Source organism: Physeter macrocephalus, chromosome 7 (genome assembly GCF_002837175.3).
Source record: "Physeter macrocephalus isolate SW-GA chromosome 7, ASM283717v5, whole genome shotgun sequence".
NCBI lineage: Eukaryota > Metazoa > Chordata > Mammalia > Artiodactyla > Physeteridae > Physeter > Physeter macrocephalus.
In genome coordinates this window covers 141324381-141347495 of record NC_041220.1, presented here as the reverse complement: position 1 = coordinate 141347495, position 23115 = coordinate 141324381, and the positions used below count along the sequence as shown (strand labels likewise).

Below are 23115 nucleotides of genomic sequence, written 5' to 3'. Positions count from 1 at the left end.
CCCATGAGCTCTAGGGGCCACGTGCCTCAACTACTGAAGCCCGCATGCCTACAGCCCGCGCTCCACAAGAGAAGCCACCGCAACAAAAAGCCCGCACACCGCAACAGAGCAGCCTCCGCTCGCCACAACTAGAGAAAGACCCCTGCGCAGCAACGAAGACCCAGCGCAGCCAAAAAAAAGTTGATCCACAAGGAACCTGTTAAATTCATATAATAGAATCATACAGCTATAAAAATGACGCAGATCTATCATTAATGACATGAAAAGATGTCTGAGAAAAAAACCTATTTCTGAAGTTACAGAAGAGCAGGTATAGTACAACCCTTTAATGTAAATTTCTCTCTCTCTATATATATATATCCATATATACGTTCAGCTGTCTAGAACGGTGTTTTGCACAAATGTGAGAAGCTACCCTCTCAGGGTGATGGAGGTACAGATGAATTTTCCTTTATACTTCTTTAATAATACATTGATTTCTTTCTTACAATGTACAGTGATCATGTTAATATACATACATGGAATTTTTTTTTTTTTTTTTTTTTCAGAACAGAAAGATTAAGCTTTGTCTACCACCACAAGACAAAAATGGTGTGTTCTTTGCAAGGTTCAGGCAGTAGTTCCTAGGGGTGGGGATGGGGGGGTGTGGACTCTTTTCTCAGCAGGCCCCACCCATTTTCTTCTCCAGCAAAGCAGACGCCAGCACTCTCTGCAACGCCTACAGGAAGAGCTAAATAACCTTCTTCTGGAATGATGTGACCTGGGCACACATAATTAAGAGGAGGCTGGGGTTCTTTATAAAAGAATCTTTGCTATGATAAATAAAGACAACCAACTGTTTTTTAAATTTTTTATTTGGTGTTAACTCCACAAGAAAACAAAAAACCAGTTACTCTGGTGTACGTGAAATCAGAACAATACAACCACGGGGAAAAAAAATAGCCCAGGAATGGAAAACTGATGCTTCAGTGCTATGGATATGCAACGCGCTTCATACCACAGTGCGTTTCAGCGTTTTGCCAACTTTTTAAAAAATGCTTTTTCTCTGTGATCATCCATTGACAAAACTGAAAACCATACTTTCAGCTCTGTCGCTGAAAGCCTCTGGGCTTCAGCCACTTAGCTATGAAAACAAATAAATACATAATCTGTTAACCCCCTTGCCCACTTATAATCCATTCCCATTCCCCCGTGGAAGGTGCGATGTCTTCCCACAGCGTGTAAGGAAGTCTGCACCTTGACCACCTGGAGCCCTTTCATGATAAAAAGCAGCTGTCCAAAATCAACTGAGCTAAAGGTTGTGTCTGAAATATATTTATTTGGTCTCGGCTACATAAGCAACGATTTCTAGGATGATCGTCACTGTAGTGATTTTAGGAATTTACAACTTCCAATTCTTTTTTGCCTTTGCTGTTAAATTATATTTCAGTGCAGGTGCTAATCAATTTTTAGGAAGCTCTGGAAGAAAGAAAAATACATATAACCTTATAAAGTCCGTAAATAAATAAGAGCAACATAAAACCTTACACGCGCACACACGCACACACACGCAAACCCACTTTAAAGTGTCAAAGATGTGCTGTATAAAAACAAACCCTGACCTGTGGTGAGACCAAACCCAACGGCCCATCAGGTTTCCCACAGTGAGGACAGACAGCGCCGGGGATGACTCCACAGCCCTGGATGGAGTTGTCTGTGTCATCAATTAAGAAAAAGGCAACAAAACCCAATGCTCGAAGCAAATCATGTAATTCTCAGCCAGTTCAGCTCCCAGCTAGTAAATTATGTGTTTGCTGCCCGCCAAAATAGTGGTGAAGCTGTCTTACTCATATTAGACTTCCTGATGTTACACATGCTAAACTGACGTCACACATTGTTTCTTTTCTTTTTAAAAAAAAACAATGAGCTGGTTAAAAAGGAAAAACAATTTTAAACGTTTAGGTTTTGCAAAACGTTGCTCCTTCTAACCTCAACCTGTTGCATGGCAGCGTGAAAGCTCAAGGAAGCGACCGTCACGAATGGACGGGACTGGATGAGAGGGACTGACCCCTGGGTTCCCGAGTGACACGGGAAAGCGGGTCCCATGAAGCAATCACACAGGTATGGGAGAAATCAGTACTCTACCCTCCGACCCGCCACACACAGAACTTGCCCAGAACATTCTCTTAAACACACAATGAGATCGAAGCTATTTAGTAAGTCACAGCCACAAGAGCGGCCAGCTGGAGCAGCCGAGGTCTCTTTGGGGCGCTGGGGTGGCCTTTACTGCGTGCCAAATGTTTACGGTCTCAAGTTCTGGGGGCTTCGATTCAATATCGGTCACCAGAAAAATCTCATCTGCAACTAAGGTCCTCATCGAGTATTGTCAGACTCACCGCAAATAACCCTGAGCGGTGCCTGGGGGAAATGTAACTGCAGCGTTAAGAGCAGGTCGGGGGTGCGCTCTCACCCCGCTTGGCCTCAAACCCTACCCCGTACCTCAAAGCCTTGGCTGCCTCAGGTGGCAAGAAAGTCACAAACCATGGTATTGTCCGTGATACTCTAGGGGGAAAATCCTAAGAGAGAAAACACAGTATTTTGTTAAGTCTCTAAAAGCACACCCTTGTGGTTCCTACTTTAAATGTACATGAGATTTTACTGAGTGAAGACCGGGATGAGTCACCCATGCTGCCCTCTTGCCTTCAGAAAGGCACTGATCCACTACAGGGTAAGTATTCATATCCCAGTTCTTAGAGGACAAAGCCTAAATGTTCCCAAAGCTAAAGTCTCTGAACAGCGGAAGTGGTTGCTGACACTGCGGTGCTAGTAAGGTGATAGTGGTGTGACTGCAGCCGGAAGGAAGGTAACTGCAGTGAAGATGCAAAAGGCAGTGATGCTTCTAAGACGAGCACATGCACACCCATTCTTGGTATGACAACACATCTAGTCTATTTCAAATAGCCAAGAATTTAACAGCTTGAAAAAAAAAAATCTTCTACAGGATAGCTGTCCTCAACTCTAAAATAAGCAAGAAGAGAAAGATAATTACTGAGCTGAACCAGTTAATTGAAGAAGAAACCTTAGAAACCTAAGTTGTTGTTTTAGATGAACAGGCCTCACAAAAGGGTACTTTTCGCTCACATATCAATTTTTAAAAATAATTTGTACTACTCTGCAGGTTTAGAGATGAGTTCGAGAAAAGAGCTCCTCCTCGCTGGGCTCCACCCACGCGCCGCCACCTTCCGAGCCCGTGTCCTCCGAGGCGGAGCTGGCACTGGAGTACATCTTTCTGCGGAAGCCGTTTGATTTTGCTCCAGAATTTCTCTCTCCTGTGCACCTTGCTTCATAAACAGAAGACACCTAAGATGAAAGGAACAATTGTCAACAGGTCAAAAGCCAGATATTTTTTCAAAAGGGCTATGTGTGAGACACCCTATATATGCAGAGGTTAAGAAACAAATCGGCGATGTTTTCCAGTGGAGAGTTACAAAAGTCTGCAGAGTTTTCCTGTTTGAAAGCAAAACAAACAAGCTTTCCTCCCCGATCTATACATGATCCCAAACCCTAATTCTCCACGTTCAACCCCTTGGACGAAACACTGCCGATGTCAGGGCCGGATGGAAACGAGTCTTTGAGCGGGGACTCCACCGGGAGGACAGCACGGCCCTGCCCTGCTGGGGCTCACGTTCCAGGGGAGAGGACAGCAAGCAGACCGGCCAGCACAGCGTCCCAGCTTCCTGCTGCGCTGACCAGCTGGGAGACGTGGCTGACGGGGCTCTACAGACCGGAGCGGCGGAGCATCCTCGCCCGCAGGCCGAGAGGCAAGCTGTGCCACAGAAGCAGCCAGAGCTGGCTTGGGACTTCGGGGCTGTGCTTCCGAATTGAGGGTCCACAGGTATATGGTACCTCTTGGGGATACTTTTGGCTGTGTGGGACTCTCCCCCACCCACAAGATGGTTGGCATCTCAGGACACCAAGGGCAAGTGGCAGTCCATCCCCAGTCATAATACCTGGGGACGCCTCCCCGCAACAGTGACTAGTAGTGCTTCCCCCGCCCCAGGGTGACGAGCCACGCCTCCCGAGTCACCCGGTCACAGTGACTAGCAAAGCCCCCCAAGCCCCCGCCCACCCCCACTTCCAGATGGCAGTACTGTCCCTGGCTGAGAGCCCCCGAGGACGCGGGGTCAGAGAGGCAGGCGAGGGGGGCAAACACACGCGGCCTGGCAGGGAGCGCGCGAGGGCGAAGAGGCCCGGCGGCGGGAGTCGGACTCAGGGCTGAGGGTCGCGGCTCAGGTCTGCACTTGGGCTGTGGCTGCGTACATACACGTGCGGAACCTTTACGGCCTTAGTTTTCTCTTCCGCAAGATAACGGCACCTACTTCCCGGGGCGGCTGTGAGACTAAACGAGGTAACCCTCGCGAGGCTGTCCTGCCTCACGGTGTGGGGAGAAGACTGGGGAGGGAAAGGCGGAAGCGGGAAGGCCGAGGCGAAGCCCACGGCCAAGCCCACGGCGGCGGTCCGCAGGGGGCGGTGAGGCGGAGGAAGCGTGAACGATGGAGCCGGCCGGGAGGTGGGTGGTCAGGACGGGCACACAGACTGCGTGTGTAGGTGAGAAGAAGAGGCACGAAGAACGAGTTCTGCGTCTGGGGACTGACGCTGGGGGGTGGAACATCCACGGAGATGGAGAGACGCTGGGGGACGCCCCCAAACGTCCGCCTGGATGTGTTCGGTCTGACAGGTCCACGGACACCAAGACCACAGGGCGCTTTGGGAGCCATTTCTCCCGAGACTCCAACTGACAATGACAATCACACTGAGAAGCCACAGAAGCTCCCTTCGACTCATTCGCCTGCCTGCCTACCCGCGCGGGGCCTGGGCCGGGACTGGACCAGGCCCAGGCCCTGCCCCTGCCCCAGGGAGCTCACAGGCGGGCTGGGAGGCGGGCGGGCAGCACGTACAGTCAGCTGAGGGGCAGGAAGGAGCTCCGAAGGGCTCCCTTGCGGTCAACGCTCTGATGGGGAAAAGGGCGCCCACCCAAGGAGTTTAAGGGGAGTGACAGGGTCAGACCCGCGTGGAGAAGCCCCCTCTGGCGGCAGTGAGGTGGACAGACCGCAGGCAGAGAGGGAAGCCTCGGCAGTAAGTGGGAGGCGATGCAGACCAGAGGGCCACAGACGAGAAAGGCCACATCCACAGAGCTGGGTGACGGGAAAGGCAGTCACAGGACTCCCAGACTTTGGGGGTTGTGGTGGCCATTTGTAAGTTAATAATAAGGAGGAGGACAGTCCACTTACCCTATTAAAATCTAACAGACGCTCTTCATTACTGGGCATTTCTTTAACATCTGGATATTCTTCTATACCATTCTCTCCCTTGGCATTTGTATAACATTCTTAATCATTTTGAATGGAGAAGGGAAAAGAGGGAAAGGGGGGGAAATTGCATTAAGACACAGTTACGAAACATACATTCTTGTTTCATTTTTCAATGAAAAGTCAGATCAATTAGGTCTACAGCCCTTTGGAGATTTTAAGAAGTCACTAAAAGCAGACATGTTCAGCATCAGCCAGATAGGTGTATACGAGGAAAATGTTAGGCCAATTTAAAAATTCTTCTAACAAATTGTTCACGGGGTTAAAAAAAACCAAAAAACAAAAACACAGGCCAGCATAACCATGCATTCTTGTTATCCCACCATGAGACATTCATTCAACAAATACGTACTCACACCTCTAAGTGACAGGCCCTGGGAACACAGGATAAAACGACCAGCACGGTCCGAGCTCTCAAGCGCGTGCGTGGTGTGGAGGGGGACAGATGACGCACCACGCGTATGTTCACAGGACAAGTGAGCAAAGGAATTTCAGACAAGGGGGGGGGCAACGGAGAAGACAAAGCAGGGCCACATCCTCTGCTCTTCCTCAGCTCAGCAGCAAACTAAGCCACCTGCGGAACAGGGAGGAGGAAGGGGGCTAGCGTTTTGACTGGGTAAGCGGCTCTCGGAAGGGGACAGGACTGTAAGCTGGAATTGGAAGGAATCGGATAAATCATTTAGTCTAATGCTTCTCAACCCTGCTTTCGCATTCAAATCACCCGGGGAGCTTTAAGAAAAGTCTGGAAGCCCAGGCCCGCACCTGAGCTTCTGACTGACTTGGTCTGGGCATGAGAACTCTCTGAGAAGCTCCCAGGTGAGTCTGAAGCACAGCCCGGGCTGATGCCCAGCGGCCGTAACCTGCACTGGGCCCCTAGTCACCTTAACTCTGCGGAAAGGGTGGCAGGGCTCCACCCCGGCCGCCTGCAGCGGTCACCGCGAGGTGCTGGATGAGCTGCGCGCCGCCCCACGCGTCACAGCAGCGGCGGGGCCAGCTCCGTGACCATGGGCCCTCCTGCCATCACCGGGGGCGGGCAAGCCTGGGCCCTGCCCGGCCTCCCACAAAAGGCTGTACTCTCCGTGACCTTTAGTTCTGGCAGCCTCAGGCCCTCAAACTGACTAGTGTGGGTTCACGAGAAACCCAGGCTCTGGGATCAGACGGACGCCAGTTGATTCCTGACGACGCTACTTACTTGCGACGTAACTTGGAGCCAATTACTGAACCTCTTGGAGCCCCAGTTCTCTCATCTCTAAAACAGGATCACCATTTGCCCTCACAGGTTTCTGTGCAAGTTCAGAGACCACCTGCGTGCGGCCGCAAGCTCGGGCTGGCACGCTCACGCACACCTTCCGCAGCTGCTACTAACGAAAGCCCTGGGCTTGGGGCCGGCCCGCCGCAGGACGGCTGGGGAGGACGCCCTGCTCTCCCATGAGGCAGGGAACCCCTCACCCTCACCCTCACCCATTCTGGACCGTCACCTTTTTCTCAGCTCGCCTGCCAAGCTCTCATCATCCCCGCGCCCCACCGCGTTTGGTCACCACTCGTACGAGGTGGGGAAGGCAACCACTTCCTTGGCTCGGACATGCCCACAGATGGAGCGGATCCCCCCTACCATTACCTAGACGGTTTCCCTGCAGGGCTCTCTCTTTAAGACTCAATTAACACAAGCGCTTTTCTAAGTGAGCTTTCCAAATGTTTTGAATCCGGTGTGTGAGCTCTGGAGACGCACGCGTGGGCAGACCGTGGCACACGGTCTGCAAGGCCCTTGTGGTCGGACTCCCTGCTGCCCGCCCGACCTGCCCCTCCCCGCTCCGGTCCCCGTGCCGGGCACACAGGGGCCGCAGCACGTGCACTCCTGCCCCTGCCCGGACCTCGCCCCAGCCGCCAGGCCCTTGTGTCCCGGATTCCCTCAGGTCCTGCTCAGAGGTGAGCTGATCCGGAGGGCAGGGACGACGTCTCTGCGTCCCCAGCCCCTAGAACAGTCCCTGGCATGAGGCAAGCGTGCACAAAACATGTGCGGAGCGGGTGTGTGTGGGGGCGCACAGCGGGGCGGGGGCTGGGCCTTCGTGCCGACGGGCCCCTCGCTGCCCCTGCTCCGGGGCCACACTGCCTCCTCCTCCTTTGGGGCCTCCATCTCCTGACTCACAGGAAAAAGGGACAATCCTCGTTGCCCTCCTTCCCAGGGAGGCTGGAGCTCCCAGGTCAGACTCAGAGCCGCACGGGCTTCTCAGTCATCATCAGCGCCGTCAGGAGCTTCGGGAGCGGGGACGCGCGTCGGCGGTCACGGCTGCCGAGTGGGTGAGAAGGCCACCTGCTTCCCGGCCAAGCTTCTGCTGACACTGTGCCCCCACCCCACGGGCCGAAAGCACCGCACTTCATCACGGCACCGCGAGGCAACCGCGCAAGGATTTAACTCGCGGTCGTGAGGTCAAGGTCGCCACGCTTACGCACCGCGAGTTCCCCCGCACGCCGCTCCGCAGCGTATAGAAAGCTGAACGGACTAACAACCACGTACAGCACCTCCAAGGCACCGTTCAGATAACCGCAGACGCGGAGCTGAGAGCCGACGCGCGTTCCTCACTAACAACAGAACACCGGGCGGAGGCTGCGGAGACAGCCCGCGACACAGCGACGGAGCACCAACTCGGTGTGCTTGGAAGCCACCCCAAGCCGCCCCCCACCCTGGCCCTGACTGCTCTGCCACCGCGGCCCTCCTTCCCTCTGGGTCCTTCCTGCGTGTGGGTGTCCTCTTGTTGCACGGCTCCAGGGTCCCCGGCCCTCCCCACCTGCACTCCCATTAACTGCAGCTGGGGCTCACTCAGCCAGGGCACCGGACTGGACTGAGGTCAAGGTCCGGTTTGCACTCCTATCGCCCTGCTGTCTCCCGGGCACCAAGTGCAGACAGCTGCTGTGGACAGCAAGCTTCTGGACAAGGAGACAGCCTGGACTCAAGCCTGAGCTGCATGGCTAGTGCCTGATTCTGGGCGTTCAACCTGAGACTCCACTTCCTCAGCTGAACACCAGGCTTTCACGGGGGTTGAATAAAAGACTGAAAGCACCTCGTAAATCATGAAGAGCAACCCAACTACTAGCTAATGATGGAGGAACAGGCCTTTCATAAATGCTGTTAAATAGAACAGATGCTGAAAATGAAGACTCGGCTCTACGCTCCCCTTATGACCCTTTGGGAAGGAGGAAGGCAGGGCTGGGGAAGCCGTTTCTTGTGCCCACAGAACAGAGAGAAGCAAACAATCCCAGCCTTCCCCCCAGTCGGCTGAGGCCAGGCTGCGAGGGCAGGCCAGGGCAGGCTTCCGGAGCCCCCAGCGTGTGCAAGGCCCCGCGGGCAGTGACGGACATCACGGCTCCAGGTTAACTACAAACGAGCTGGGGAGACAACACACACGCGAACATGCAGATACTAACGGGAGACTGACCTGCCCCCAGGGCTCTGGCCGGAGACACCGCTGATGAAGTGCTGCAGCTGACAGCCCAGGGGACCACGGCGGTCTGCACAAGCTCAGAGTCTTGAGCTGACCACTCGGGCTGCCTCCTTACTTCCCACTTCTCCCAACATTTCAGATCAGGATCTTTTTATAGCTTCTGAGTACGTCCACCTGGGCGGCTCACAGACTAAAACCATCATCACCAGATCTGCTACTGCTCCGACGTCCCTCTCTACCCGGTCTCCCCTAACTCCCTCCTGCGGTTCTTCACTACTCACAGACAGTCACCCAGTGAACTCCGGCATCCTCCACAAAACCTCTCGATGCTGTTCTCTATGCCCCGCCGAGTGCCTCGGTCCAGGCCTTCATCCTGTCACACCCAGATCACTGCAAGAGCCTAAGAACCCCAGCAGGGGCTCTGCAGTTTTTCCATCCCTTCCCCCCTCCATTCTGCTGCTAGAACTGTTTTAAAAACCACACCTGACCTGATACCCTCCAGTGTGAGCTCCTTTATAAGTGGCCCTCTCCTCCTGCCTGTCCAACTCCGCCGAACTCAGCGCCCCCCCCCCCGCCCGCCTCTCTCCAGCCTCAGCTACGATCCAGCTGGGCCCGGTGGGTCCCTGTCCCCCGGCCCGACTTGCCGCAGACCCTCTCGGCCTTTGCTCAGGCCGCTCCTGTCAGAGGGACTACCTCTCCCCAGCGCCCCCACCGGGGCCCTTCTTGCAGGCCCCCCAGAGCTGAGGACTCCCCGCTCCACCTCTCACGGGGACCGTCAGGGCCGGTGCTGCTCCTGTGCGTTTCCCCGCCCCGCCCCTCCAGGCTGTGATGGGGCTTAGAGCAGGGTCCAGTCCTCATGCAGCTCTGCCTCCCCAGTGCCTGACAAACGCTGGCCACACAGAATGTTTTTGGACTGATTTTTACAGCAAAAGAATTTACTGCTCTTAATGAATTAGAAATCTGAGTGGATGAATGAATGACCTAATGAAGGTCTTCTTACCTTCACATTCTGAGGCAGGAAAAAGAGGAGAGTACAAGGCTTTTTCCCACCAGGTCTGTTTTTCTTGACTTCTATTCACTCCTTGTACATCAGTGTTCAATACAGGAAACTGTTTAGATAAAACCAAATATAGACAAAGTTCACAAACTTCCAAAATAAAGGGGAAAAAATTCAAGCATTATTAACTATGGACTACAAACCCAGGATTTTTTTAACTGGTGAGGTTTTTTTCTGTTATTTTGTTTTTACCGTTCTAGACAAGGTGAATACAAAAAGCCAACGTGTTCAGAGCATACAAAGGAAGTTTTTCTGAAAATGCACTTATATTGGAAATGGAATAAAAAGTCTTTTTAAAAAAACACAACAAAACTCTTACAAGGCAAAAACACAAGGAAACAGCCTCAAATAAGGCAAGTTTTCAGATTCTGGAAGTACAGAGATAACGGGGTGGCTAGTGCGAGGTGCTCGAGAGAAAGTGAGGAGGACCCTCCTCTCCTTCACACACTCAGGCAGGAGGGAGTCAAAGAAGAAATGGGACAGAGGAAGCTTTATAGGCAGAGTTACCAACCTAATGTCTTTATAACAATTATCTGCTTCGATGAGAACCAGAAGGAAGTTGAGACTAAAACCAAGTAATAGCACTGATAGTAATTCAAATTCAAAACAGGAAGCAGACATCAAAATGAGAGGAGGGCAGGACTCCTGAGAGCAGGAGTGACCCCGTACTCCGTGCACATCCACGGCCCTGGCAGAGGGGAAGGCGCCCACGCCCGTCCTTCGCTGGTGGAGCTCTCAAGTCCCAGCTGGACGCGCCCACCTGCCTGGGCAGCAAGGACTAGATGCCGTGTGGCTGTCACGTGTGATCAAGGAGTTGTCCTCGGGAGCGGTCGTCAGAAGACGTGGCCAGGGGCAGCCGCCCCGGGGACGCCCTGGTATGCTGGGGGTCTTCCACGCTGCTGCCTCACTGGGCCTGACGACAGGCCCTCCCGGGGAAGTAAGGCCTGCTCTGGGCATCTCTGCAACTCCCACCACCCACCCCAGGCTCAGCAAGTGTCTGCTCGATGCATACGACCTGTAAACACTGCATACACCTTTGTTTTAGAAGACATTTCACTACACGTTCAAGTTTAAAACCTGAACTGTTTTAGCAACTGATGATCTTCAATTCTCTAACAGGATTTTGTTACTCTCCTAAACAAAGTAAATTATTTTACTTCATCAAAAACTTTTTGATTCGGTAATGTGTGATATTACTTACTAAATGGGAAATATATTTCAAATTCTGATTTTCATTTAACTTTTCAGAAATACCCCTCAATTAGAAACTGAAGAATTGTGCTGTCTACCCAGAGTGGTCAGTTGACCTTCACCATTTTCTCCTGCAGTGTATTCTAACAATAAAAATTAGTAAACCTATCAGATAAACAGATCCCAAGGGCAAGAGCGACAACAAGGCCAGGGTTAACGCAAATGAAGCCAGCAACATGCCAGGTCTGCAGTTAATTCAAGGTTGATTCCTGCATCTAGCACGTAATTCACAGCACTGTAAGACCCTTCTGGAAAGGCTTTGCCTTCTCTCCAAGGCATACCTATCTGCGAACAGATTACTTGGTGCTATCCAGGAGCAAGGATGGCTCCCTGGACAGAAGTCTCCCGACCATCCCCAAGGCACTATCGAAGAGAGATGGATTTGAAGGTAACACGTTCTTATTTGAGAAAGTGTCTGGGGCAGGCTGAGGGAGGATCAGTGTTTTATTCATGTGAGTGCAGTCAGACTGCTTATCTTTAATCCTTTCTTGAGATTGTGCGAGTGAGGTAAAGAGTAAGAAAAGGGAGAGAATTCACTGGGACAGAGAGGACGCCGTGGGGGAAAGCAGGCTGGAGGGGCCGAGGTGTAGCCGGGGGGCTGGGTCAGCACGAACAGGAGGAGGTGAGCGCAAGGGCAGCAAGCGCATCTTACTGATCGTCACACCTCCAGGAACAGGGCCTGGCACAAAGTAGATACCCCATGTCTGCTGGCCTCAAGAAAAGGTTCCCCCTGGCCAAAGTCCCTGATTATCTAGCACACCACTTTCTCTCTCCCTCCCCTGCTGAAATCACTGCTAGATCATGCTGTTTCTGGCATAGTTTTAGGATTTTTTTCTGCATCCTCCATTTGAATGTCAATTCCAACAGCAAGGACTTATTTTTCCTGTTTTATGTTACACCGAATACATGGTCAATGAATATGCATTATGACATCTTTCCACTTAGCTATTTCCAACTTTTAGGCTGCAAAAGATAACCAGGCTTTGCTTAAATAATGTCTGTTTAATGTATTAATTCAACTTCTGACTTGGTTGAGAATGAAAAGAATGAAGAAAGAATGGAAGAAATGGAAGACGGAACAGAACACAAGCTTGGATGATCCAGGCACACCTCTGCCTTAGCAGTGCTCTCCCGCTCCCTCCGGGTAGCTTCTTGGCTCACGTGCCACCTGGAAGCCTTTCTTCAGTTGTACCTTGGCAAGGAAGCCTGCCCTTACTCCGCATTTATCATGGCAAACTCCTCCAAGCACTCCCATCCCACCACATCTCTTATCCGGCTCTTCTTTTCCACAGCATTGGGATTCTAACACACTGTGTAACTTCATACTGTTGATTGAATACACCTCCACAAACGCAGGGGTCTTTGTCTATTCCTTTATACCTAGCACCTAGAATAGCGCCCAGACATAGTAGGGTCTTAATAAATATTTAATGTTATGAATGAAACAGTGAAAAAAAAAAAAGAGAAGAACATGAACTGAATCCAGAAAGGCCTATCAGAAACGTCTTTAGCCACAGATGTAGTACTCAGTAATTCTTTAGAAGGTGAAAGTTAGGTAAAGGCTCACTACTTTCAATTCTCACTAGATGGTCCTAGTTCTGGTGAAGAGAAAAGTGAGTTCTGCTCTGGGAACAGAGCACTGAATAGCGCCCGCTGACACAGTCAGCTCTCAGTTATTTGCGCCACAAAAGGAAAAGAAAGCCTCCTATAATAAGCCTTGTTCTTTGGAAAAGGAGAGAGAAAATGTAAATGAAGAGATACCCTGTGCAACAGAGACCGGCAAGGGACACTCACTCCTGTCCTAAGTTTTCCTTTGCTGACAGGAAGCGCCCCGTCCTGGAAGGAACTTGGGCTCTGCCCTTCCACTGGGGTCTGGGGCAGGCATCCCACCCTCCGGGCCTACGTGTCCGTAGCCGCCACGGGGGGGAACAAGCCCACGGCGGCAAGTCACTACGGGCATTCAGTAGGGTGATGGCGGCACAGCAGTGGGCACAGCGCCAGCACGGGGGGGCTGGGCGCGAGCACCCTCCACTCATCAGAGCATTGCGACTGCCCTGGCACACTCCTCGCGGGAGGGAGGCCTCCTCTCCTGGACTGGACCATGATTTCCCGGAGACAGGGAGGGGCCTTCTACTGCTTCTCTGTGCCTTAAAGGGCACGACACGGAGGCAGCAATCAAGCAGATGACACAGAGAACACTCTTGCCACAAACTCATGCACAAACAACGGACACCCCGGCACAATGCTCCTCACCTTTTAGCTCCTACGTCAGCAGCCACGACCTGAAGGTTGGCAGCTCCCCTGCACACGTGAGAAATTTCAAGCCCCTCCACCTTTGTGCGCGCCGTTGCTTCTGCCTAGAGCGTCCTGCCTCCTCCTTTCTGCCCTGGATGCTCAGCCACGTGCAAAAGCCCTCCTCAACTCTCACGGGCCGGGTCGGTTCTCCTCTGGGATCCCACGGCACCCTATGCTCACCCTCCCCAAGCCACCTACCATGTTACCCAAACAGCCTAAAAGATAAGGAGCTGGCTAGGAAATTTTGGTACATCCATACAATGGAATAATATGCAGAAAATAAAAAAGGAAGGGTAATTATAATCAAGTCATTTCAGTTAAAAAGAAAAAGTAGGAGGAAACATATGTGAACAGGTATGTGCTTCTGTAAGCACACAGTATCCTCGGAGGATACACACTGGGGCTCACACTCATGGCTGCTGCTGGGGAGGGACCTGTGCACTGTGTACACACCCTCCTGTAACTCCTGAATTTGAACCACAGGAGTGAACTGCCTGGGTCAAGGAAAGGAAGTGATCTGCTTGCCAACTGGTCTTCAGTACCAGACTGAACTCTCCCAAGGCAAGGACAGTGTCTTGTTCATCCAGGTCACTTACCTTAGCGATGGGCACAGAGCATGTGAACGTTTAATAAATGTTTTTGCTGAATTGGACTCAACTAAATTCTTGAAAAGGATCATAATTCATGTTCCTGGGTACCAATTCAATTAGAAATCCTACCTTCTAGACCACTTGCTCTGAAACAGATTGGCAGCTAGTGACTTTTAAAACAGAGCTTTGCCCTCTGAAAAGACTGCCCTCACTCAGGAGAGGAGGGGAAGAAGACCCTGGCAGGAGCTCCCCAAGACTGACAGGCAGTGTGAGAGAGTGAAAAGGCACAGATCCTGGCCCCAGCCTGTCCTTTCAGGCCACCCTCAACCTTTCTGTACCTCAGACGAATCTCTGGAGTTAGCTCCAACCCGGCTCTGAACCGTACGCAATGCTGCTGAGAGACCAGGGCTGTGCGGGCCGATGACAGCTAGGATATCGGACAGCCCCAGTGTCCTCTGGGGACTTTACTGGCAGCTAAGACCTTTCAAGACAACCCAGAATTCTGGTAACACATAAATACATCAACATACTAGAAAGCTAAGGAATATGGTAATGGTATGATGCAGAATCTCGCTCCTTTCCTCTTTTTCTTTCTTCCCAATCTGGAACCAGGTGAAATACAAAGTACATAAAGGAATTTTTAAGGAAGAAAAGTGGGGCAATAAACAAACAGATAAAGCCTAACAACACTGTTTGTTGCTGTTGTTCTGAGCAGTTCAGATCTCAGCGTTTCAGTGGGGTTCAACTCATGTCTAAGCATCCCCAGGCCAGCTCATGGCAGCACTGGTTCTCGAGTTGCCTGTGGGGCTTCCGACCATCACATGCACTCAGGTCCACACCTCAGCACTTAGCTGACAAGTGAGTAAGGCACGACCTGTATCCATAAGGAGCTTATAATCTGACGAAGAAAGTACATCAGTGACTCATGAAAAAGGGCAAATGCAATTAAAAGAAGAGGCATAGAGCACATGAAAATTAAAAGAAGGGAGAAATGATTTCTGATGCAGGACGGGATGCAGCAGGGGAGAGAAGAGGAATGAGGGGTGCGTCAGCGGGGGGCGTGGGGGCTTGAGGGAGCCTCACGGTGCCAGTGGGACAGAGCCATGTGAAGGGGGGTCGGAGTGTGCGGGGGGACAGATGGGAGGAAGGGCGACACAGCTGCTCTCCAGCCACAGGTGGCCTGACTTCTAAACACCTCCAACTGTCTTCTTAAAAGCTGCCCCTGGAAAAAGGCCAGGCCCTGCTCTATCCAATAATGGCTGCAAATGGGCAGAGCACTGTGCTTTTTCTGTGAAACAGGTTATTGCCTTAAGTGTTATCTCTTGTATACTCACTCAGCTGAACATCAAATCACTTCTTAGGAATAGTCAAATGGTACAATGACTCCCATTAACAAAGCGATTACTATTAACCTCATTTGATAGGCTGACCCGTATCATTCATGTAACCTCAGGAATATGTACTTTGTAGAAAGCAAAGTCCACCTGTATGGGCTCTGTAGAAGCTATTTTGTTGCATTTGGATTGTGGCTTAATTTTTACATGTACCACGATAAATTTTAGAGAATTCTATAGAGATGTAATTTATTTTACATGTAAAACATAAGTTTCAGTAAGCTAATCAGTGTTTCAGGGACAATCAGACAGGCTTGCTATGTAAAGAAACCCTTTGCTGCCACTTCTGAAGAGCAAAGGACCTTTTGAAGAGTAAATAGCGACTTCTGGATTCATCAGTTTTTGAAAGCCGGAGCACTTATATGCCAGGCTTTGCTTTAAGCATAGTACGTGCACATTAAGACATCACAGAAACATCTCATATCCGGATTTATTTTAAAATGTCTTTGCAGAAAATGTCTACTGTCTAGTTCAAATTTATGAATATCAAATCCACGTTAAGTCCTTCTGTAAAAATCATCAGAATGCTAAGTTTTAAGACATTTAAACTAAATTCCCAATAATTTAACCCTATCTTTCACTGTCTGAAATGACTGTTCTTTAGAATTAAAGTCTGATCAAATGCTTTTACCAAATACCAATACACACTGACACATACCTCTTCCAGCTGTCCTGAAGAAACTGGATTATCTTCATAAGCAGGGAACTGACAACCTGCTTTGCAACTGCAAAAATTATTAATTTCTTCTTCACATTGTGCCATTATTTTGCAATTTGCTTCTGAGCTTTCTAAATCGATTTCCAGAGACTCATTCAGGCTACATTCCAAACACTGATTCTGCTTTCCTACTGGCAGAATCCCAGCTGATTCCTCCTGGGAATCCAGTGATGTTTGAGCACTCTTTTCCATTCCAGATTTTTTTAACCTGGGAAGGAATTTTCCAGACTCAAGCTCTGATTTTCCATAGTAATGGCCTTCCTTCTCTGCATCTTCTTCCAGTGGTTTGAGATCGGCCTGTGGATCTTCAAATGCATCAACTTGAGAAGGAATGGGGATATTTGCTTCATCTTTTTCAGATTCAAATTCTGACTCGCTTCCTCCTCCTGGGGACAGTTCAGATGCAGAAATTGGGCGAAAGTGAGTCCTAGGAGAGATCCGAATAGCCCTGTATTGTGTTCTGTCAACGCCACATATCCTGGGGTGGAGAACTTCACTGTCTGAATCAGAGCAGAGGATTGATTTCGGTTTAAAACTAGGACTGAAAGATGCAATCCCTTCGGGTTCAAATGAACATTCTACATGAAGAACTTGTGAAAATGGATTGCTTAAGTCAAAGGAAGAGAATGAATATTCAAGTCCAGGATCTTCAACTTGAAAGTTACCACAAGCTCCTAATAAGTCTTCATGGAAGATAAAAGAAAACCCCTTATTCAATCCATTTTCCCCACTCTTCGGCTGGTCATTCTGTTCAAATGACACGAAGGGTTTCCATAACTGCCTGTGACCAGGAGCAAAACTGTTTCCTGGGGTCATAAAGACATCTGTGCCAGCTATTGTCACCACGTCAGAAGCGGCACACTGTAACAAACTTCCTTTTGTGTGACTGGGCGGTACTACTGCCCACTCCCCATCGCTATTAAAGGTTTTGAGCTCTCCATAAACTCCTCCAAGAATGAATGAGTTCCCTTTATCTTGGGCCACATCCCAAGGTTTAGAGGGGGTAGTATAATCACCACCATCCACCTTCGATAGCTCACCAGAAGCAAAAGCTCTTTTCTCTGGGTTCTCTTTCTGTCCCTCCCACAGGTGATATTCTGATCTCTGCACAGCCTTATTAGGCTCCTGGAGGGGCTCCATTTTAGCTTCAGCATCCAAACAGCAGCAGTAGTTATTTACATCTGTCGAAAACAACTCATCATCAATCCTTTCTACTTCTACCGTAGCTACAGAATTTCTATCTGCCATCTTTGTCCAAATGTCTTTAATAACCCCTGAGCTGTAGCCATCTCCACGTGGGCTGCTTTCACTACATACTTGTGTAGTTTCAAAGGTTTTGTTTTCTGTTTTTTGTTCTAGCTGAATACCACAGACAGATTCTAGTTTAGATTTTTTTTGGAAAACTAATGTCGGAATTTCTCCTAAAGTCCTACTGTTTTGCTGGCAAGTTTCATCTTGCAAAAAATCTAGAAGTTCTTCATCTACATAATTTGAAGAGACCCTAGGAACTACATAATTCATATCGTCTGCATTAAACTGTGTGGATTCTTCAAACTGAATGTTTAATGTCTCATTGTCTGAACGTGTTTCTTCCGAATGGGACCATGGACTACAAGTTCTTGTTGAAAGATTAGAACAGTGTTCATTTTCTTCAAAGGCACTATTTTTGGTCCATATTAGTAATCTAGACTGTGTTTTTCCAAGCACATTAGCACTAGAATCTGTATTTTCATTTCCCAAGTTGAGTGTTTCAAAAGAAAATGGTAAAACAGAATTACTGCATTGCACTTCAAACACTGAAAAACAAGAGTTTATACCAGATCCTTCATTGATATCTGAGAAGAGCTCTTGATTGCCAGCAAGCAAACGCGGATTGAGCACTGTGCTGTCTAAGATCGGGGAGAGTCTAACTGGAGAATCTCCTCCAAAACTCTCTCCATCGGCATCGCCAGAGCTGGATGAACAGCACTCCCAGAACTGAGCCAGACTGCCAAGGTCCTGCAGGAATAAGCCCTCGGCGCCCACAGAGCTGGCAGAATCTGTCCATATTGCACGTTCCCCTTGCAACTCCATCCCATCTAACACTATGCAACATTCTGCCTCAAAATCGGTGTTCTCCTTGCTTTTCTGTCGAATCATATTCAAAATCCGACTCTCTCCTCGCATTGTTTCTGAGGCACCAGGATCCAACATGGATCGGTCAATGTCCACTTCATAGAAGTGTGGTAGTTCTGACAGATGAATATCATCCAAGTATTTGTTGTCCTCCGGTAGAGAACAGAATGAGGTCCCAGTGAGGTCAATATCCTCATTTATAACTGCAGGCATTTCTACAAAATGACCATCAATGAAAGTACCTGCTGCGAGGTATGTTTTATGAATATTATTGTTGCTGATACAAAGACCATGCACTGATTCAGACAATTCTTCTACGGCTTCTGAGGTCAGCTCACTTGTGTCTTGCCTGTTTCGGTATGTGGTCTCTAGCTTACTTTTCCTGCTCAAAGGAACGAAATACTCAGCAATCGGTTCGGTGTACCACAGCGGCTCCTCTTTGTACTCTCTGTCGGCTCTGCTCTCCAGGCGCAGGTCCCTCCCTTCAGTGCTCCCGGCCTCTTTCCGGCCCATCTCCTTCAGCGGCCTCTTAGCCCGCTTGCACAGCTGTCTGATGGAGCCACTGCTGCTGCAGCTGCTTCCGGCACGCATGCTTCTTTCTGCCTTTTCGCCATGCTTCAGTGAAAGCCTGCTCTGCCCATTCCGCCCTTTTCTGTTTCGGATTTCTCGTGTCTTGTGTCTCACTTTCACACACTTCATGGATGCTTTTAATTCTCCCTGATTACCACTGGAGCTCGAGCCTCCTTCGCTGGAGCCGGAAGACCAGGAGCGAGGGCGCATCTTTCCTTCAGGCTTATGTCGGATTTGCTTTTTGTACAAAGCAGGCTTCTCTTCACCTGTGCCATTCCTAAATTTGTTCTCCTTCTCACTTTGACTCTTGCTCTGGGTTTTCTCGTGCACAGTGGTGGGCATGTCGCTGCTTCTCTCCTTGATGAGCTCACCTTCGCTGTTGCAGTCCTTCGGGGAGGACGTGTCTGTGCTAGCTGGTGGGGCTGTGGACGATGAAGAAGAGCTAGGGTAAGAACAGACTGTAGACTTGTTCCACACAGTCAGGATTTCTTGCAGGCAAACTGGTTTCTCAGAAAGTGGTGGAAATGCTTCATAGTACCTGAAAAACAAGTAGAGAGTTCAAAAGTGGGCGCTCAGACGTATCAGACATAGTAAAAACAACATCACCAATCGGAGAAATGGGATATTTCATTTCAATAGAGTCAGTGTTTACGTCACCCATGAATTAGTAACTTTTTAGAAATTAATAATACCGTAAAATATACTTTATATCTAGTTCTATGGATCAAGCACCCTTATGGTCAGCAGTGAGAGAAGCACTACAGGAATATTTGGAAAATACGTTAAGATGACTTTGATCTTTAAAATTTGGATTTTCGTAAGTCACTAGTTACAAATTAATGCAGTGGAAAGAATGTAATATTTTGATACGAAACATCTGAATTTGAATCTCAGCTCAGTCATTTACTATGCTTGTGACTTTAAGCTAATCATGTAATGTCTTGGTCCATTTCCTCACCTGTAAGATGGTGATACTATGACTTACCTCACAAGGCTGTTAGGAGCACGGGAAACAGACGTAGGTGAAAAGCTGGACAGCAAAGCAGCCGAGAGCAGGAGCTCTGAAGCCACACTCCCTGAGTCTGAATCCTCACTCCGCTATTGCCTAGCTATGTGACCTCAGGCACGGTCCTTAACCTCCCTGTGGCCTAGAAAACGGGGTAATTATAGGATCTATCTCACGGAGTTGTGAGGAGCAAAGGAATTAACATGCGAAATGAGTCAGAACGACACCTTCAGTGACTGTTGTTATCGAATCTTTTCTCAGGAGGCAAGTGCAATGCCCAGCATTAAGCAGACCCTCAGAAATGGCAGGTTTCTGGGAATTCAAGTATTCAGAAAAGGGGATGCTGGTGAGGCCTAGAACAATCAGACAAAGCGGACCACAGCTGAGCCTTGACGTTGCATATACGCAGCGGTTTGGTGAGTACTGGGAGGCATGGGAACCTGTGTGAGGACACGAAGATGCTGTGCCTCCTTAGACCAGCAACCATTGGAAACACAGGGCAGGAAAACCAGGGAGGCTGGCTTCATAGGGCTTGAAAACAGGAAGGAAGCGTTTTCAGCTTGCTAGGAAACTGGGAGCCGCTGAAGATTTCAGAGCAAGACAGACTGACAAAGGAAGACTCAAGAGTCAGGATGGCTACCAAAGTGGGGACTGTCATTCTGGAGGCAAGTCAAGGTCACACCTGAAGTGATAAAAGGCCGGGTGTTCAAACGGCCTATACGTGACTCTCCTTTTCAGTCTAGACCAGAGCTGTCCAACAGGAATATATTATGAGCTTCGTAAGTACTTTTTAATGTTCTAGGAATCCCATTAAATGCGAAAGAAGAAAGTGAAATTAATTTCAATAATACACTTTACTTAACCAAATAAATCCACATTATCATTTCACATGTAATCAACAGAAAAAACTATTAATATAGTGTTTTACATTCTTTTTAAATGAAGTCTTTGAACGCTGATGAGTATGACACACACGGCACCTCTCAGCCTGAAACAGCCACGTCGCAAACGGCCAACAGCCGCACATGGCTTCGGCTACGGTGCTGGACAGCACAGCAACACAACCAACTAAGTACTCTTTTCCCCTTAAGATTCAGAAGTTGAGAAGATTCAAATAAAATGTATAATAAGGAAGTCTCCTTACAATGCAGTCAATTTAAATACGAACCATCTACAAAGAAAGACAGAAGAGCATCTTTAGGAAACAAGTCCGACAAGGTCCATGACTTGCCCAGTTCCCTCTGTAATCAGCAACGGGAACTTGGCTTCCTTGTGTATAAAACAAGGACAAGCCTAATTGCTTACAGCTGTCTCAAAGGACTGGCGTGAATGAATGGACCATAAATGGCCTTGTTTGCGTCATTCGTAAATTTCACAAATATTGATTCAATATGCGTGAAAAAGATAAGACTGTCTTATTCACCTTTGAATTCTCAGCGTCAAGCACACAGTAAGTGCTCAATAAATTCCTGAGTTATAAAATATCAAACTAAAGAGCGTATGACAAACAAGAAACTGTAAACCATGTAGCAGTCATTAGTCTGATTTTAACAAATGCACGCTTTATTACTGAATACAATCTTACATACATTTCCACTTGATCCTTTGCTGTAGGGGATAATTCTGCCTCTGGAGAGGGAGACCCCTCTAACTTTTTGTGAATCTTCTCTTCTGTTATGAAACAAAAATTCAGAAAGATTTGTCTTATATTTAGTTAATAAATGCTCCTGCTTTTTCTTAAGTAAATTTAATCAGAAATTACATAGGCTTTTGTGGCTTTAAAAGAACTCTACACCAGTTTATCTTTTTAATAAAAATCTATTTCTTCAGTGTGCCAGAGGGAACTCTCTGGCTAAACCACATTAACTTTGGGCTGAGAATGGAGAGAGGTTCACCTCATCACTGACAGAGGCTCTAGAGGCCGTTAATTAAGAGAATGAAATTCCCTGTGTACTTATTAATTACACTAGAAGAAGAGAACACCTGTTTAGATTCCAAAAATATTTTCTCACAAAATTCTGCACTCACCGACTTTATACTGCCTCATCTTGACTAACACTAATCTGTAAAGAAAGTTATTACAATTAGCTCTCTGTTACTTAACATCTAGGTGAGGGCTGTGTTTCAACTAAAATAGAAGCAGAGGGCTATAGTCTTAGCTTAGCTCATGATACTGCCTCAGCTTAGCTCATGATACTGCCCTCAGATTAGAAACAAATAAATTGTGCCCTTATTAAAAAGAAGGCTCGGGCGTCCCTGGTGGCGCAGTGGTTGTGAGTCCGCCTGCCGATGCAGGGGACACAGCTTCGTGCCCCAGTCCGGGAAGATCCCACATGCCGCGGAGCGGCTGGGCCCGTGAGCCATGGCCGCTGAGCCTGCGCGTCCGGAGCCTGTGCTCCGCAACGGGAGGGGCCGCAACAGTGAGAGGCCCGCGTACCGCAAAAAAAAAAAAAAGAAGGCTCAAGGCTTGGTGGGCAGCAAAATGACCATGAAGAGGACATGTAAAATAAAGATCCTTAACTTTAATAGGTCACTCTTATTCTATGGGCTTGCAGGAAAGTTGAGAAAAGAAGCTGTGAGGGTTCACGAATCAAAATTACTTAATGAGCTTTTCAAGCCTGCCTTTCCAAGAACTTCAAGAATCAAGGCAAAAGTTCCTTCCAAACCTAAAATAATTAGTTGACACCTTTGCAGGCCTTGATGTCAACAGGCAAATGTTAACTTGGGGGGTGGGGGGGAGGAGAAGGATGGGAAAGATAAGAGATGCTTGCTCCAGATCCCTGAGCTTCAGTTTGAAGACAAACACAACGAAACGTCTCCTTTCCATGAGGGCACTTGTGGACTAAGTCATCCCTTTGAGAGCAGGGAATCTATCGACCACTGATGGCTGTGGAATGACCCAGAAGCCACTCACAACTAAAGACAGAGCGTGACACTGGCCTGGTGACACACTGAATACAAAGACTTTACTCCTGTTGCCTTTTCTTTCTGATCAATTCTAACTCTACCCCCCTGTGCGTGGATAGCCCTTGGAGGCGGCACTCTCACCTTGCTGGCTCTGCAGGTCCTTCAGCCTGGAGCAGAGCTCCTCCACTAAAGTCTCGATACCAGAGCTCTGCGTGGGAACAGAAATGCACATAGTTTACTACCAGGTATGTAAGAGTCAGGTATTTGTATACTTTTGTCTTAATGTAAAAGCTTTACAAACCTTCCATGTTTCAAAAGAAATACATTATCAATATTTAAATGAACATAAGAGTTTAAAAACTATAGGTTTCTAGATTCAATTTAGTATACGTATTTTACTAATAAAGTATATTCACCGGCACTT

At 48.7% G+C, this 23115-nt stretch overlaps 1 protein-coding gene across 12 annotated transcripts in view; it reads right to left on the bottom strand.

The window, feature by feature from the left end:
- Positions 1-836: 836 nt before the first annotated feature.
- Positions 837-23115, bottom strand: part of KIAA0232 (KIAA0232 ortholog) — a 58379-nt gene continuing 36100 nt past the window's right edge. For 2 of the 12 annotated variants that reach the window (XM_028492332.2, XM_028492334.2), the window contains exons 2-7: positions 22833-22899; positions 21374-21455; positions 16034-19316; positions 14512-14583; positions 9789-9897; positions 3346-5368 (exon numbers count right to left, since the gene is read on the bottom strand). In XM_028492332.2, coding sequence (XP_028348133.1) covers positions 4983-5368; positions 9789-9897; positions 14512-14583; positions 16034-19316; positions 21374-21455; positions 22833-22899 — 3999 coding nt within the window. In that variant the 3' untranslated portion in view covers positions 3346-4982. The other 10 variants (XR_008617922.1, XR_003680709.2, XM_028492330.2 and 7 more) reach the window with 10 other exon arrangements.